General features: G+C 40.9%; 1 protein-coding gene across 6 annotated transcripts in view; it reads right to left on the bottom strand.

Annotated features, from left to right (window-relative positions):
- The window catches only part of LOC122938416 (protein cordon-bleu-like), a 503,795-nt gene that overhangs the window by 296,431 nt on the left and 190,363 nt on the right, over positions 1-17,001 (bottom strand). For all 6 annotated transcript variants that reach the window (XM_044293907.1, XM_044293906.1, XM_044293905.1 and 3 more), the window contains one exon: positions 12,878-13,078. In XM_044293907.1, the coding sequence (XP_044149842.1) occupies positions 12,878-13,078 (201 nt within the window). The remainder of the gene's footprint in view (positions 1-12,877; positions 13,079-17,001) is intronic.

Below are 17,001 nucleotides of genomic sequence, written 5' to 3'. Positions count from 1 at the left end.
GATCCGCTTGAAAATTGAGCCATACTGTGTCAACTTCAAACGGATCCGTCCCCATTGACTTACATTGTAAGTCTGGACGGATCCGTTTGCCTCCGCACGGACAGGCAAATATCACATGACCTAACCCCTCAGATGAACACCGTAAAAAATTTTAAATAAAAACTGTGCTAAATAAACCATTTTTTGTCACCTTACATCACAAAAAGTGTAATAGCAAGCGATCAAAAAGTCACACGCACCCCAAAATAGTGCCAATCAAACCGTCATCTCATCCCGCAAATCATATCCTACCCAAGGTAATTGCCCAAAAACTGAAAACATTATGGCTCTCAGACTATGGAAACACGAAAACATGATTTCTTTTTGCTTCAAAAAAGAAATCAATGTGCAAAGCTTACATAAATAAAAAAAAGTATACATATTAGGTATCGCCGCATCCGTGACAACCTGGTCAATAAAAATATCACATGATCTAACCTGTAAGATAAATGTTGTAAATAACAAAAAATAAAAACGGTGCCAAAACAGCTATTTCTTGTTACCTTGACGCACAAAAAGTGTAATATAGAGCAACCAAAAATCATATCTACCCTAAACTAGTACCAACAATACTGCCACCCTATCCCGTAGTTTCTAAAATGGGGCCACTTTTTGGAGTTTCTACTCTAGGGGTGCATCAGGGGGGCTTCAAATAGGACATGGTGTCAAAAAAAACAGTCCAGCAAAATCTGCCTTCCAAAAACAGTATGGCATTCCTTTCCCTCTGCTCCCTGCCGTGTGCCGGTACAGCTGTTTACGACCACATATGGGGTGTTTCTGTAAACTACAGAATCAGTGCCATAAATATCGAGTTTTGTTTGGCTGTTAACCCTTCCTTTGTAACTGGAAAAAAATTATTAAAATAAAAAATCTGCCAAAAAAGTGAAATTTTGAAATTGTATCTCTATTTTCCATTAATTCTTGTAGAACACCTGAAGGGTTAGCGACGTTTGCAAAATCAGTTTTGAATACCTTGAGGGGTGTAGTTTATAGAATGGGGTCATTTTTGGGTGGTTTCTATTATGTAAGCCTCGCAAAGTGACTTCAGACCTGAACTGGTCCCTAAAAATTGGGTTTTTGAAATTTTCGGAAAAATTTAAAGATTTGCTTCTAAACTTCTAAGGCTTGTAACATCCCCAAAAAATAAAATATCATTCCCAAAATGATCCAAACATGAAGTAGACATATGGGGAATGTAAAGTAATAACTATTTTTGGAGGTATCACTATGTATTATAGAAGTAGAGAAATTGAAACGTGGACATTTGCAATTTTTTAAAAAATTTGGGTACATTTTGTATTTTTTATAAATAAAAATGAATTTTCTTTTACTTCATTTTACCAGTGTCATGAAGTACAATATGTGACGAAAAAACTATCTCAGAATGGCCCGGATAAGTCAAAGCGTTTTAAAGTTATCAGCATTTAGGCCCTTTTCACACGGGTGAGTATTCCGCGCGGGTGCAATGCGTGAGTTGAACGCATTGCACCCACACTGAACCCTGACCCATTCATTTCTATGGGGCTGTGCACATGAGCTGAAGTGAATGGGGCCGCGTGAAAATCGCAAGCATCTGCAAGCAAGTGCGGATGCGGTGCGATTTTCACGCATGGTTGCTAGGTGACGATCGGGCTGGGGACCCGATCTGTATTATTTTCCCTTGTATCATGGTTATAAGGGAAAATAATAGCATTCTGAATACAGAATGCAAAGTAAAATAGTGATGGAGGGGTTAAAAATAAAATAAAATGTACTCACCGAGTCCACTTGATCGCGTAGTTGCGGATCTCTGTCTTCTTCTGTAATGTTGAGTTGCCGGCTAAGGACCTGTGGTGATGTCACATCACATGATCCAATCACATGGTCCCTCACCATGGTGATGAACCATGTGATTGGACCATATTGACGTCACCACAGGTCTTCTGCCAGGTCCTGAAGATAGAACAGAGACCGGCAGCTATAGAGCAGGTAAGTTAACTTTTATTTTTATTTTTGCCCCCTTCTGTATTAGGAATGCTATTATTTTCCCTTATAACCATGTTATAAGGAAAAATAATAAATCTACACAACACCTAACCCGAACCTAAACTTCAGTGATGAAGTCCGGTTTGGGTCTGGGTACCAAACATGGCGATTTTTCTCACGCGCGTGCAAAACGCATTAAAATGCTTTGCACTTGCGCGGAAAAATCGTGCATTTTACCGCAACGCACCCGTATCTTATCGGGCCCTCACACGCCACGCTCGTGTGAAAGAGGCCTTAAAGTGACACTGGTCAAAAATAGAGTCCTTAAGGTGAAATAGGGCTGAGTCCTTAAGGGGTTAAGGCCCCCCAAAAAAACTTATATTTACAGTGCTGTTCAGGTTTTTGTCAATTAGAAACAGTATTAATATTAAAAATTGAAGCACATGCAAATTATAGACAACCGACAGCCTCTGGGTGATACCTGCTACTTTTCCAACAACAACTGATGGTATATATTAGTCATTAGTGATTATTAGTGATTACATACTTATTTTGGCTTTTACTGGACAAAGTCTACAGACTAGAAGAGAAACCACATAATGATTAAAATCTTGATACGTCTGCCAGCTATTCTTAGCAACATTCTGTAATCAGTCTCCGAGACCTGCTTCCATTATTTACAGAATGATACTTAAACCTAAGACTGGAAATGAAAGAGTTGGCTGCGAAAATCAAACTGAAAGACCAATGAACTACCACGTGAAGTATGGTATTATTTTTTATTTTATCATTTCATAAAAAAATGTGTATTTTCACAAAAGTTAGGGTACTTTCACACTAGCATTTTTCTTTTCGGGTATTGAGTTACGTCACAGGGCTCAATACCGGAAAAAATGATCAGTTTTATCCTAATGCATTCTGAATGGATAACAATCATCAAAAATATGTTTTTGGGCTGGAGAAAAAAACACAGCATGCTGCATTTTTCTCTCCGGCCAAAAATCCTGAACACTTGCCGGCTTTCCATTGAAATGTATTAGTGCCGGCAAAAAAAAAAATTGCCACATTGACAGATCCGTTCTTCCGGTCCACGCATGCGCAGACCTTTAAATCTGTGGGAAAAAAATATACTGGATCCGTTTTTCTGGATGACACCAGAGAGACAGATCCGGTATTTCAATGCATTTGTCAGACGGTTCCGCATCCGGATCTGTCTGACAAATGCCATCCGTTTGCGTCTGGATTTCCGGATCCGGCAGGCAGTTCCGGCGATGGAACTGCCTGTCGGAATCCTCTGATACAAGTGTGAAAGTACCCTAAGCTGAAGACTTGAATTGTTAAAATTAGATCAGAACGGAAAGAGTCACCGAAGAAACCTCCTATATTCAAGGGTAAAAAAGAGAGAAAGAAGCCAGAAGTATTGAAGCCAAGTTGAATATAAAGCAGGGCAGGGACGAGGTATTTTGGTGTCATAGGCGAAGCAAGCAAATTGCCTTTCCCCCTACTCCCCCCCCCCCCTCCAAAAACAAGTGACCTTACTTACCAAGCGTACTAATAAAGATAAGCACATTTAAAAGAAACAGTCCTGTTCAGTGACTTACAGCTGACGTCTACACGGATTTAATTTGTTAATTTCCCTTTTCTTCTCCATTTGGTCCAGACCATCACATGCAGATGTCTTTGGTTAGGGGTGTGCAGCCCTCTCTGCCACATAAGAAGACACCAATATTACCACATGGGACATGGTAGATGGGCGACTGTTACAGATTTTGCAAATCAGCCCCCAATTCCATACAGACCCCAGATGAGCCCCCAAATTTACACAAGCCACTGTCATCCTGCTGCTACTCCCAATACTGTGCCCGCTGTGCCCCCCCATGCCGCAAACACTATACTGTCAGAAATAACAGTGCCAAACAAATAGTCCCCCATACTAATAGTGCTCCCAGACTGCCATCATTAGCAATAGTGCCGTCAATAGTGATAATATTCCCGAAGAGTGTCCCCATTAATGGCAATAATAATAATGTGCCCAATAATTATGCCCCTAAAGTATCCTCAGTAGTAATAATCTAACCATGGTGCTCCAGTATTTTATAAAGCCCCTCCTGCAGTGCCTCTTGTAGTTCTAATGCCCCCATGAAGTTATAACTCACCTGTAGTGCCCCCTGTATTATAATGATGCCCATAGTGCCCAGTATATATACAGTCCCTGACAAAAGTCTTGTCGCTTCTCTATTTTGTAGAAACTCCTGCTATTAACCTGACATTTAATTAATCAATTGGTGTTAGAAATAGCTCATATGAAAAGCTTAAGCCCTCCCAAATGATGTTTAATGCATTGAAATAAATTAGTTTCACTGAAAAAAGATTTATCATTTAATCAAGACAGAAAGGTCAAATTTTGTCAAGACAAAGGTTTTGTCGCCTATACAGAAATTGAACAACTTTACTGCAAATCCAAAAACATGTCAGCAAATTAAGTAGTGGTGCTGTGAGATCCAAATTTAAGGATAGCATCCATGCGGTTTGGCAAGGATTCATACAAGTTATTGATGAAGTCATCAGGAATAGCAAAGAAAACAGTTTTGCATGCCTCCCAGAGTTCATCAATATTCTTTGGTTTTGTCTTCCATGCTTCCTCTTTCATCCTACACCACATATGCTCAATGATGTTCATGTCTGGTGACTGGGCTGGCCAATCCTGGAGCATCTTGATCTTCTTCGCCTTAAGGAACTTTGATGTGGAGATGGAAGTATGCGATAGAGCACCATCCTGCTGCAGAATTTGGCCTTTTTTATGGTTGGGAATATAAGTAGGTCAAAAGATTTCTTGGTATTTTAGACTATTGATGTTGCCTTCCACCCTGCAGATCCCTCGCACACCCCATACTGGATGTAACCCCAGACAATGATTTTGCCTCCACCAAACTTCACTGTTTTCTGGGTAAATCTTGGCTCCATGCGGGTTCCAGTAGGTCTCCTGCAATATTTGCAGCGACTGTGGTGTAATTCAACAGAAGATTCATCTGAAAAATCCACCTTCTGCCACTTTTCCAGCATCCATCCTTTTAGCAGGCTGTGGGCCTTGGCAAATGCCACACAGTTTTTAAATTGTCTTTTGTTCAGTGCTGGCTTATGGGCACTGATTCGACCATGGAAGCCATTTCGAGACAGAATCCGACAAACTGTTCTGGTTGACAGAGGGACTTCAGGTGACCAGGTCTCGTGGAGCTCTGCTGCAGTGGAAAATAGGCTGGCCTTGGATTTTCGAGCCAACAAACGGTCCTCTCGAGCAGTTGTCTTGCGGGGTCCGCCTGACCTGGCCTTGTCCAAAACGTCTCCAGTCTCTTCAAATGTTTTTTGTATCCTCTGAACTTGACACTGATACACATTGAAGGTGTCTGCCACATCAGCAGTGGATCTGGTCTTCAGCCTCTTGATAATCAACACTTTAGTCCCCGGGTGAATCTTAGGCATGTTTGCAGAGGTCTAGTTGCAGTTGAAGTGAAGGTCTAGTGTACTGGGGTTCTTTTTATACACACCTGAGACCTAATTGATCCATTATTAGTCACAGGTGAAGCTCATATGACAAGGCGACAAGACTTTTGGCAAAAATTGACTCAATGGGCTTTACCAAGCTGTGAATATTAGAATACTTTTTGTCAGTTTCATTTTGCACTGAAACATTATTACAAAAGCTGTTGGGATTAAAATGCTGTTGGATTAAAATGACCAATTTCTTGTAACAAAATCTTGATTAGAAATATATTTTAGTGGCACTTCAGGTCAATTTGTACACAAGCAACAAGACTTTTGTCAGGGACTGTATATATATATATATATATATATATATATATCTCCACCTGTAATACCAGTAGATGAGCCCCCAGTAGTGCTAGTATATAATGCCCCTCCATGCTCCCTGTAGTGCCAGTTATATATAATACTTCTCCCTCTTGGTGCCCCCAGTAGATTATGACCCCCCTCAGTGCCAGTTATATATTATGCTGCCCTCTCTTGGTGCCCCTTAGTGGAAAAAACAAAAAACAAACACTTACCTCACTAGTGTTCCCCTGCCGCGGTCTGCGATGCGTGGCCTCTGTTGCCACTTCCCGGGGAAGGCGGTCCCAATGACATCACTGTAACGTCCTGTGACAGGTCTCGTGCAATGACATGATCACGCAAGACCCGATGCAGTAGGTCACAGTGATGTCATCACGACCTTTTATGCCCATCTACTGGCTCATAGGCTTCAGGCATAGCGGCCTATGAGACTGAGAGGCCGCAAGTGTAGCCGTGATTGCGCCCACCCCATTATGGGTAGGGAGTTGGTGCCCAAGGTGGCGCCTACCCTCGCCTACCTGTTGTCCCAGCCATGAGAGAAAGTATTCCTCCTGTTTCATTTAATGATGTCCACTGCAGTAAAAGAAGCAAATGTGCTTTTATATTAACTGAAATTTATCAATCCATACACAGAAAGCTTCTCTTGTGCAAGCCGGCTCATTTACTAACGAGTCAAAGAGGTTTTCCGAGATTTTTATACTGATGACTTGAATGCGGCTGAGCTGCTTCTACGTCATGTGATACAAGAACGTGTTGTCACTCGACCTAGAAAAGGATGTGAGAAGACAATGGTGCTACTATGCCGGTGCCTTCTGAAATAGCTGATCAGCAGGGGTCCCTGGTGTTAGTCCTCCACCGTTTGGATACTGATGACCTATCCAGAGAATGGTATAAACTGGTATAAAAAATCTAAGAACACCCCTTTAACTCTTTTTATTGCTAGAAAATGCTCTTCACTGTTTTTTCAGCGCAGGTGTATGCCATACCTCTTATAAATACATGTATTTTTATTTTACTATTTATTGGTACCTCTTTTGAACTGATAGTCTCATCATGTCAATTAATAATGTCATAAATTAAATTTCATAATGTAATACACAATCATAACGCTATAAGCAGTCATTTTAATACTGTCGTATTACAGATCCATGACACATGAATCTGTATGATGGCGGCCATAACCATTTATTGGTTCATACTGTAACTTTGAGTAGCTTTGGATCTCCACTGCGTGCTGTATTACATAAGTATTCTCTAGTGGAGAATATGGGACCTCACAGCGACACTGTACAGTGCACACAGTGGACACCTTGTAAGGCCACCATGCAGAATCCATAGACGGAGTGATGCCGTGTGCATGGACCCATACTCTGATACCACATAATGTATGCGCATTTTCCTCACAACTGCCCCCAATCTGTAAAATTTTTACTTCAAATGTTATTTTTTATAAAAAAAGAATACAAATTAGAGTTTGTAGCTAAATGATCATGTGAATAGTGTATAAAAGCTACAACTCCACCAAACAAAAATATAAAAAATGATTAACAATGTTTAGCCATCTACTGACAGACTTGGCAATCTTAGGGGACATTTAGAGAAGGCAAAGGAGGGGGGGGGGTAAGTGGCTCAAGCGGTAAGAATATATTCACAAGTAATCGCAGTGGGTCAGTAGGAAGCCACATTATCACCACATTCAAAAACAAGTTAAAACCTGCATGTTCATACGTACACAGACCAAGCAGGCTCGGCACCGGCGTCACATTCTTCCTGAGGGCGGGCTATTTAAAGAGACAGCTGTTGGCCACAGTTGCCTGTGATTGGCAATCCTGCCTCACTGGCTAGTTTTGTATTTGTTCCTCTGAATTGCTGACCTTTTTCCTGTTTCTCTGACTTTGCCATTGTATACTGAGATTGCCTCTTTGACTCTGAACTTGACTCTGCTAGTTATTTGACCTTGTTTGATCTTGGACACTGGTTGGTATTAGACTCTGCTAGTTTGTGACCTCACCGAGACGTTATCTCCTGGTTTCACTCTGATATTTATTGGACCAGCTTTTGGATTCTGATTCAGTCCTGCCTTTGCCTGTGTGGTTTTGACCTCTTTCTGTCTGACTACTCACATTTCCCTATTAGGTTTAGGCCCCTGCAATTAGTTAAGTCAGGGACCATTGCCAAGTTGTGGGCCATCTGTTTGTCTGTCTGTCTATCTATCTATCTAATCTCTTGGATGCACTTAAAAAGGCAACATCCCAACGTTTCTCTACCTTATTTTTCCTAGCTCTAACTATATCCTGGGTCTGGTACAACTTGCCATACTTGTGGGGTGCCATGGCAATATACAGCTAATTAACATATTCATAGACCTTTTTGCCATATACACTGTACAGGAGTGACAATTGTCCAATGTGCCGGGACATGCCATGTAGATTAGTGCCTTAGCTACTAAATTAGAAATCCTTGGAACATTGCAACCTGAATGTACATTGTGTTTGCATTTAACTGGAACACATTATATACAATTATGATATTAAGAAACAAGGTGTGGTTTTGTAGCACCCATGCTCTAGATTACATAAACTTCTAATAAAGAAACTCTTTTTCCAGATTACCATGTATTTACATGTCACTGAATGGAATCAGGTGGAAAAGTTAGAACTGCCACAAATTAGATTTTCTCTTGCACTCCTAAATAGTGCAGCAAAATTGTTAGTTACATAATATTTTACATAATCCGATTATTGAACATATAAGACTTTAAAAGGGTATTTCCATTAGAGAACTTTATGGCATATCCACAGTCTGACAAGTATGGGTTCACCTCATCTGTTTCTGGAACATCACAGAAATCAATGGGAGGTGTATTATGTGCAGATTTTGGTGCAGAATATTGGCAGAAAATTCCATCTAAAAAATCCCGTACGAACATTGCTTAAAGAGGTTATCCAAGTTATTTTTTTGTTCTTTCTATGTTCCTTAGGCCTATATGTGCTTCCTGTTCCGGCCCGGCGGTCATGTGACTGCCTGGACCGGAGAGTGCAGGAGCTGTGTGAGGTCTTTCAGCATTACGCTGTACAGCCTCTCTGGGGGGGGGGGGGTGCATTTCTCCTGTAACTGGGGCTACTATGTCAGCCCCAGTTACAGGAGAAATCAACAGTGAAAAAAAAAATGAAAAAGTGAAGTAAATGTCCCCAGAGGTCTTGTATGACCTTATGGGGGACGAAAAGTGTAAAATAAAAAAATAAAGTGTTGAAAAAATAAAATAAAAAAAGGTTTCACATGTAAAAAAAAAAATTCCCCAAGTAAGGAAAAAAAAAATGTTAAAAATAGAAAAAATAAAATAAAATAGTCATATTTGGTATTGCCGCGTCCGTAAACACTAGCTCGATAAAACTAGCTCGATAAAAATATCACATGACCTAACCCCTCAGGTGAACAACTGTCAAAACAAGCAATTTTTGTCACCTTACATCACAAAAAGTGTAACACCAAGTGATCAAAAATGCGTATGTCCCACTAAATGGTACCAATAAAACCGTCACCTCATTCCGCAAAAAATGAGCCCCTACATAAGAAAATCTCTCAAAAAATTAAAAAACTATAGCTCTTAGAACATGGAGACACTAAAATATCATTTTTATGGTTTTAAAAATGCTATTATTGTGTTAAAGTGAAACAAATAAAATAAAATAGACATATCTGGTATTGCCGCGTCCGTAAAAACCAGCTCTATAAAAATATCACATGACCTAACCCCTCGGGTGTACACCGTAAAAAATAAAAACTGTGTCAAAACAAGCAATTTTTGTCACTTTACATCACAAAAAGTGCAACACCAAGTGATCAAAAATGCGTATGTCCTACTAAATAGTACCAATAAAACCGTCACCTCATCCCGCAAAAAATGAGCCCCTACATAAGAAAATCTCTCAAAAAATAAAAAAAATATAGCTCTCGGAACATGGACACATTAAAACATAATTTTTTTGTTTCAAAAATGCTATTATTGTGTAAAACTTTAAAAAATAAGAAAAAGTATACATATTAGGTTTCGCCACGTCCGTAACAATCTGCTCTATAGCGGTAAACGCTATATAGGTGAATGCTGTAAAAATAAATAAATAGAAACTGTGCTAAAACAACCCATTTTTTGGTCACCTTACCCCATAAAGTGTTATAATGAATGACCAAAAAATCATATGTACCCAAAAATAGTAGCAATTAAACTGGCACCTTATCACCTAGTTTCATAAATGGGATCACTTCTTGGGAGTTTCTACTGTAAGGGTGCATCAGGGGGCTTCAAATGGGACATGGCATCTAAAAACAACGTGGAGTTCCTTTTCTTCTGCGCCCTGCCGTGTGCCCATACAGCAGTTTATGACCACATGTGGGGTGTTTCTGTAAACAACAGAATCTGGGTAATAAATATTGAGTTTTGTTTGGCTGTTAACCATCGATGTGTTAAAGAAAAAATTGGATTAAAATGGAAAATCTGCCCAAAAAGTGAAATTAAAAAATTTGATCTCCATTTTCCTTTAATTCTTATGGAACGCCTAAAGGCTTAACAAAGTTTGTAAAATCGGTTTTAAGTAACTTGAGGGGTGTAGTTTCTACAATGGGGTCATTTATGGGGGTAACTACTATGTAAGCCCCACAAAGTGACTTCAGACCTTAAAAAGTGGGTTTTGGCAATTTTCTTAAAAATTGTAAGAATTGCTTCTAAACGTCTAAGCCTTCTTACGTCCTAAAAAAATAAAATGACATTTCCAAAATGATGCCAACATAAAGTAGACATATGGGGTATGTTAAGTAATAAATATTTTATGAGGTATCACTTTCTGTTTTAAAAGCAGAGAAATTGAAATTTAGAAAATTGCGAATTTTCCAAAATTTTTGGTAAATTTGGGATTTTTTCTTAAATAAAGGTGAAATATATTGACTCAAATTTATGACTATCATGAAGTACAATGTGTCACAAGAAAACAATTTCTGAATGACTTGGATAAGTAAAGGCGTTCCAAAGTTATTACCACATAAAGTGAGATATGTCAGTTTTGCAAAATTAGGCCTGGTTAGGAAGGGGGCAAATGGCCCAGATGGCAAGTGGTTAAGGCCGGATTCCGGATTAATGCCTTTCAATGGACATTAATTTGATCCGGCCTTGCGGCAAGTGTTCAGGATTTTTGGCCGGAGCAAAAAGCGCAGAATGCTGCGGTATTTTCTTCGGCCAAAAAACGTTCCGGTCCTGAACTGAAGACACCCTGATGCATCCTGAACGGATTTCTCTCCATTGGGATAATCCTGATCAGGATTTTTCCGGCATAGAGCCCCGATGACAGAACTCTATGCCGGAAAAGGAATACGCAAGTGTGAAAGAGCCCTAACTAAGCAAATTTAACAGCTTTCCAATTAACTCACTTTATTTCCAGTGGCTGGTTTCTCAGATTTCACTGAGGGTCACATGACCTGTGATGTCAGCTTCTCTCCCTGCTCTGATAAAGGTCGTTTACAAGCCTGTAAACGAGATGTCATTGTGCTGGCCACGCCCCCCACCTTCACTGTCATCTACTCTCCCCTAGGATTCTTAACCCCTTCAGCTGCACAGACTGGGTAGCTCTGCAGGCAGTGAGGAGACAATGATGGGCACTGGAGTTGACATACTAGAGAGAGCATTGCACAAGAAGGTAGGGGGAAGATCCTGTGTGTATTAGCAGTGTCATTATACAAGTAGGACTTGTAGTTCTACACTTACAAGTTGCTGTTGATTCTCCCAGCACTCAGGGCAGCTCTTGTATCCACTCCCTTAGCAGTGTCATTATACAGCTTGGACTTGTAGTCCTACACATACAACATTCTGCAGAGTCTCCCAGCAGGCAGACATGTCACTCAGGGCAGCTCTTGTATCCACTCCCTTAGCAGTGTCATTATACAGCTTGGACTTGTAGTCCTACACATACATCATTCTGCAGAGTCTCCCAGCAGGCAGACATGTCACTCAGGGCAGCTCTTGTATTCACTCCCTTAGCAGAACAGGGGGAGGGGCAGAGATTGTTTTTATTGCATGCAAACAAAGGGCCAGAAAAGAACCAGGGAAATGTGGAAATATATATATATATATATATATATTTTTTTTTTTTTTTTTTGCATAAAACTTGCTTAGCTCAGTTATACTGTACATCAGATTTTCAGTGCTACCTTATTTTTTTTTTCATAACTCAGACAACCCCTTTAAGAGTGGTTTCACACATAGTTTTTTTGGCAGTTTTTCATGCAGTTTTTTAACCAAAGCCAGGAGTGGATTGCAAAAAAGGACCGTGAAATATAAAGCAAGGACTTATACACTGCCTTCCTGTTGGAGCCACTCTGGATCAAAAATTGAAGTAGCAAAATTGTATGTGTGAAACCATCTGAACCCGGACATACCTCCATTTTCACCCCGCCAGCCCCCCTGACTTAAGCATCGGAGCAGTTTATGCTCCGATTCTCTCTTTTGCTCTGCGCTAAATCGCGCAGTGCAAAGGCATTTTTTGGAGATCCGTTGACGTACCAGGATTCTCCATGGGGCTGCCAGGAAGCCCGGTGACGTCACCGGCACTGATGGGCGGGATTTAGTGCTGCTCTAGCCAGTAAAACGTCTAGGGCAGGACTAAACCCCGCCCATGAGAGTCGGTGACTTCACCGAACACCCTGTCTGGCGCTATTTCAGGAATTGCCATTAATACTTATGGTGTAAAAGCATCTTTACTTCGGGCCTTTTTTTTTTTCACTGAGCATCTTATCGGAGAAAGTAACCTTTGTGGATTTGCAAATTGTGCTATTCTAAACAGTAACACTGTGTAGGAGTAGAACTCAAACACAATAACATAAGATTTCCGTCGTACTGTCCGTTGCTTTAATGGAATGAAACACACACTAAATGCATGTGACTTGACCACATTTTCAAATGTAGGCTCTGACCCAGATTTGAACAGATCATTATACTGATATTCAGCAATTTGCTAAAATACAATAAACACATTTGTACCTGCCATCAACAGTGACATGTTTTTCCTGCACATCTGGTAAACATATTGTGAGTTCCACTTTTCTATGGAGAAGATTTTCTTTAGACTCGTCCGAGTTTTGGTTTCCCGTTCCCTCGGACTCTGAAGATGACATGTGCTCCATTCGTGGTTTGGTAATAGACTGTATTGGCGGAAGAGGAGCTTGTGCTTTTGTTTTCTTACTGGAAGAAAATGTAATACAATGTAAATATTTTGTTCCACAATGAATATAAGCCTCGTTAACTTTTCATACAACTTTTGATGTCATAGAGACAATTTTGATCAGTGTGGGTCTAAGTGCTGAGACCCCCACAATCTCTAGAACAAGGGGAGGGAAGCGCACATATTCTGCACTTTGAAATCGATATGTGCCCATAGACTTCTATGGAGCCCATCTCATGCAGTGCACATGTTTCTCTCCTTTCGTTCTAGAGATCGGTGGGGGTCTCAGTACTCAGAACCCCACTGATCAAAATTTTTGATATGTCCCTATGACATACCAAAAGTTTTTTGAAAACTTCAAGACTTTAAAGGGGTTACCCAACATTAACATAGACCTCCCAGTGTGGTGATCATACTTAACGTACTTTGTCCCCGTTGCTGGGTTCCGTCTCTGTTGCTCCTACGCTTTTCCTCTCCCTATCACACTCAAGTCAACATCCATTGAAAGGGGGGGGGCACAACTACTGCAGCCAATAACAGGCCACAGTAGTGAACTGCTCCCCTTGCATCATGACAAACAATCACTTGATGAAAGAGAAGCAGGTCATCACTGCAGCATCTGATTGGCTGCTACGATCACATATGCCCCCGTCAACGGATATTGACTTCTGAGCTACAGGGGCACCCAGGAGCAAAAGAAACCAAACCCAGTGGTGGTGACCAGGTAAGTATGATCTCCACCAAGGTTCAGCCACTCTGGGAGGTAAGTGTTAGTATTCAATAACCCCTTTAGGATAAAGTTACTTTAGTACACTCAGCAGCTGTATTGGCACTAGATGAAGTACAGTATACACAATTGCAGTAGTGAGCAAGCGTAATTACAAGTATGGCTTCCCCATTCACTTCTATGGGATGGCTCTGTAGTATTCACTTGAACAGATGAAGCAGTTCAATAGAAGTGAATAGGGACACCATACTTACAACTGCTCACCACTGCAATTGCTGTGGCGAGCAAGTAAACAGAGCTGCCATATTTTGTTTGCATGTTAGCTTTATGGTTGTGCACCTGTGACTTTAGATGCGCTAGTCTAAATTTTCTTGCAGTATGTTTGGAGGGTAGCTGCCTCCTTTTAGATTAAACACTCCCAGCCTATCTGCCCAGGGCTTCTAAGCAGAGCACAAATATAGCTGGTTCCTACACCGCCCTGAACATTGTAGGCTTAAATTAGCCCCAGAAGAAGCAGTTCTTTTAGTGTTAGGTAACCAACTGCAGAAGCCGCCTTAAAGTTGGTAGATGGGCCAAACACACGTTTGATCAAAAATGTGCATGAAGAACTTCCAGTTTTCATGAATAGTAGGTATAGTACCATTGTAATATTTTGTTTCCTGTTTGAATTTTAGCTTTATGGATGTGCACCTGTTACTTTAGATGTGCTGGTCTAAAATTTCTGGCATTATCCTGGGCTGTGCCTACTCCCATACAAGTGAACAGGAGTTAAGGCAGGTTTAGACGCTCCAATGTACAGCTGATTGCTGTGAAGGAAGCGTTCCTTCCTGACAGTCGACTGCTTGTTCAGTGAAGGAGACCGCTGCATTTACATGTAGCAAATCACCTCCACAATATGAGAACGAGGGATCACCAATACGATCACTCGTCCTCATAGAGCTGCATTGTTTCTGGGCAGAAGATCGCTGTTTAGAAAGCACAATCTGCTGGCCAGAAATGATAATTAGTGTGCTTGCATGAAAAGCAGGATCACCCGATGCAGGAGGGCTTTGTTCATTCATTGGGTCATCCGTGGCATTCAGAGGAACGTTCGTTCTGGATAATATGCCCGATTATCAGACAGTGTAAGTCTACATTTACAGACAGTCACATCTATCTATCTACCTACCTACCTATCTACCATTTGGATAATGCACTAAAAATAGACTACACTGCGATTTTTTATGCAACACTACATATTGCAGTGTAACAGGTTTGCCATAAGAATGACGGTGACATGTGAATCTCAAAAAATACAACACTGCTGGATTTTTGCTATTCGCGTGTTGCATTCGCAGCAAACGTGCGAGTTGCACTTCGTCCCCATTCATTCTTATCGCAGCCCTGCTACACTGTGATACTTGGGTGTGCGACATGTGTCGTGCCCAAAATCAACTTGCAGCCCTTCCCTTAACTCTCATTCTGGGATAGTTAGGAGAGATACACAAATTGTTCCTCACTGCCCTTAATGGCAATTATGCATCCAAAAGGTAACTAAGGCTGAAAGTCATTACAGCAGCTTTAGAGATTGTTAAATCTGACTTTTTACTATAGTTGTGAGATATATTTTTATAGGCACAGGAGTTTGGTACCATTGATGACAAACTGAATGTGGGATTCATCTTTTAAAGAAACAAGAACTAAGACATGAACAGAAATTTTAATAATCTGATAGATGGCAAATAAAAAATAAAAAAAACATATTTAGGGGGCATTCACATGACCATTAGGCCCCTTTCACATGGGCGAGAATTCCGCAATGTGTTCGAGAGGTGAACGCATTGTACCCGCACTGAATCCGGACCCATTCACTTCAATGGGGCTGTTCAGAAGAGCGGTGATTTTCACACATCACTTGTGCGCTGCGTGAAAATCGCGGCATGTTCTATATTCAGCGTTTTTCACGCAACGCAGGCCCATAGAAGTGAATAGGTCTGCGTGAAAATCGCAAGCATCCGCAAGCAAGTGCGGAAATGGTGCGATTTTAACACATGGTTTCTAGGAGATGATGTAAGTAAATTGATAAAAGTCAATTTACTGTATTATTTTCCCCTAAAGCCACATTTTAGTATTTAGAATGATTCTGTATTTAGAATGATATTATTTTCCCTTATAACCATGTTATAAGGGAAAATAATAAAATATACAGAACACCTAACCCAAACCCGAACTTCAGTGAAAAAGTCTGGGTTCGGGTACCACAGTCAGTTTTTTATCACGCGCGTGCAAAACGCATTGCACCCTGTGCGATAAAAACTGAACACCGGGACGCAATTGCAGTCAAAACTGACTGCAGTTGCATACCTACTCGCACGATTTTCCCTGATCACAGACGCAACGCATCAGGACCTAATCCGGACATGCTCGTCTGCAAGGGGCCTAAGTGTTTGTGATTCGCAAACAGCAGATCAGAAAACACAGATACCGGCCGGGTGCGTGCTGCAACATGGTGTGAACCCATTGACTTCAACGGGTCTGTGGTCTGCATGTTGCAGCGAAGTATAGCACGTCCTATATTTTGCGGCACAGCCAAACATATGTGGTAATGCTTTTGCATGTGAATTTAGGAGGAAACAGACTTTAATTCTGGACTACCAATAACAGCAACTGAAAAAAGTTTGGCTAGTTTCACACTAGCGTTAAACTATACAGCAGACTATTCCAGCAGAGGAACAGCCCATCCTATCCTACATAGCTGGATACTGCTTCTCCCCGCTGACCATAATGGACCCCACTACGGATCCGGCATGAGTGCCAGAAATCGTCTGGAAGCATAGTTTTTCATCCAGCCGAATCCCGGCTCTAATGCCATTAACATTATAGTCAATGGGGTCTGGCGGTGCTCTGGACCTTTCCAGCTATGCCAGATATGAACTCTGGAGGAACAGCCTGCCGTATAGTTTAACGTTAGTTTGAAATTAGCCTTACTAGCAGACAGATTCATGTGGCATGTTTTGTTAATTATAGTATATCTAAACTAGAAAAAAAAAAAGAATAATAACCTAAAATTTGAGGAGCTTGGCTTAAGTGGCACCTAATTTAAAATTGAGGCAAATGTTTGATTTGTTGGACTCACTTCCCTTCTTTACACCACCCCTTTGGTGGTATAATTTAAATCAGTATATAACACATAGAATGATCACGGATGGCACTGCTGTACACAGAGATAACCTGCAT

This window comes from Bufo gargarizans, chromosome 5, assembly GCF_014858855.1.
Source record: "Bufo gargarizans isolate SCDJY-AF-19 chromosome 5, ASM1485885v1, whole genome shotgun sequence".
Taxonomy (NCBI): domain Eukaryota; kingdom Metazoa; phylum Chordata; class Amphibia; order Anura; family Bufonidae; genus Bufo; species Bufo gargarizans.
The sequence above is the reverse complement of the archived record's forward strand: the minus strand, read 5'-3'. Positions and strand labels throughout refer to the sequence as shown.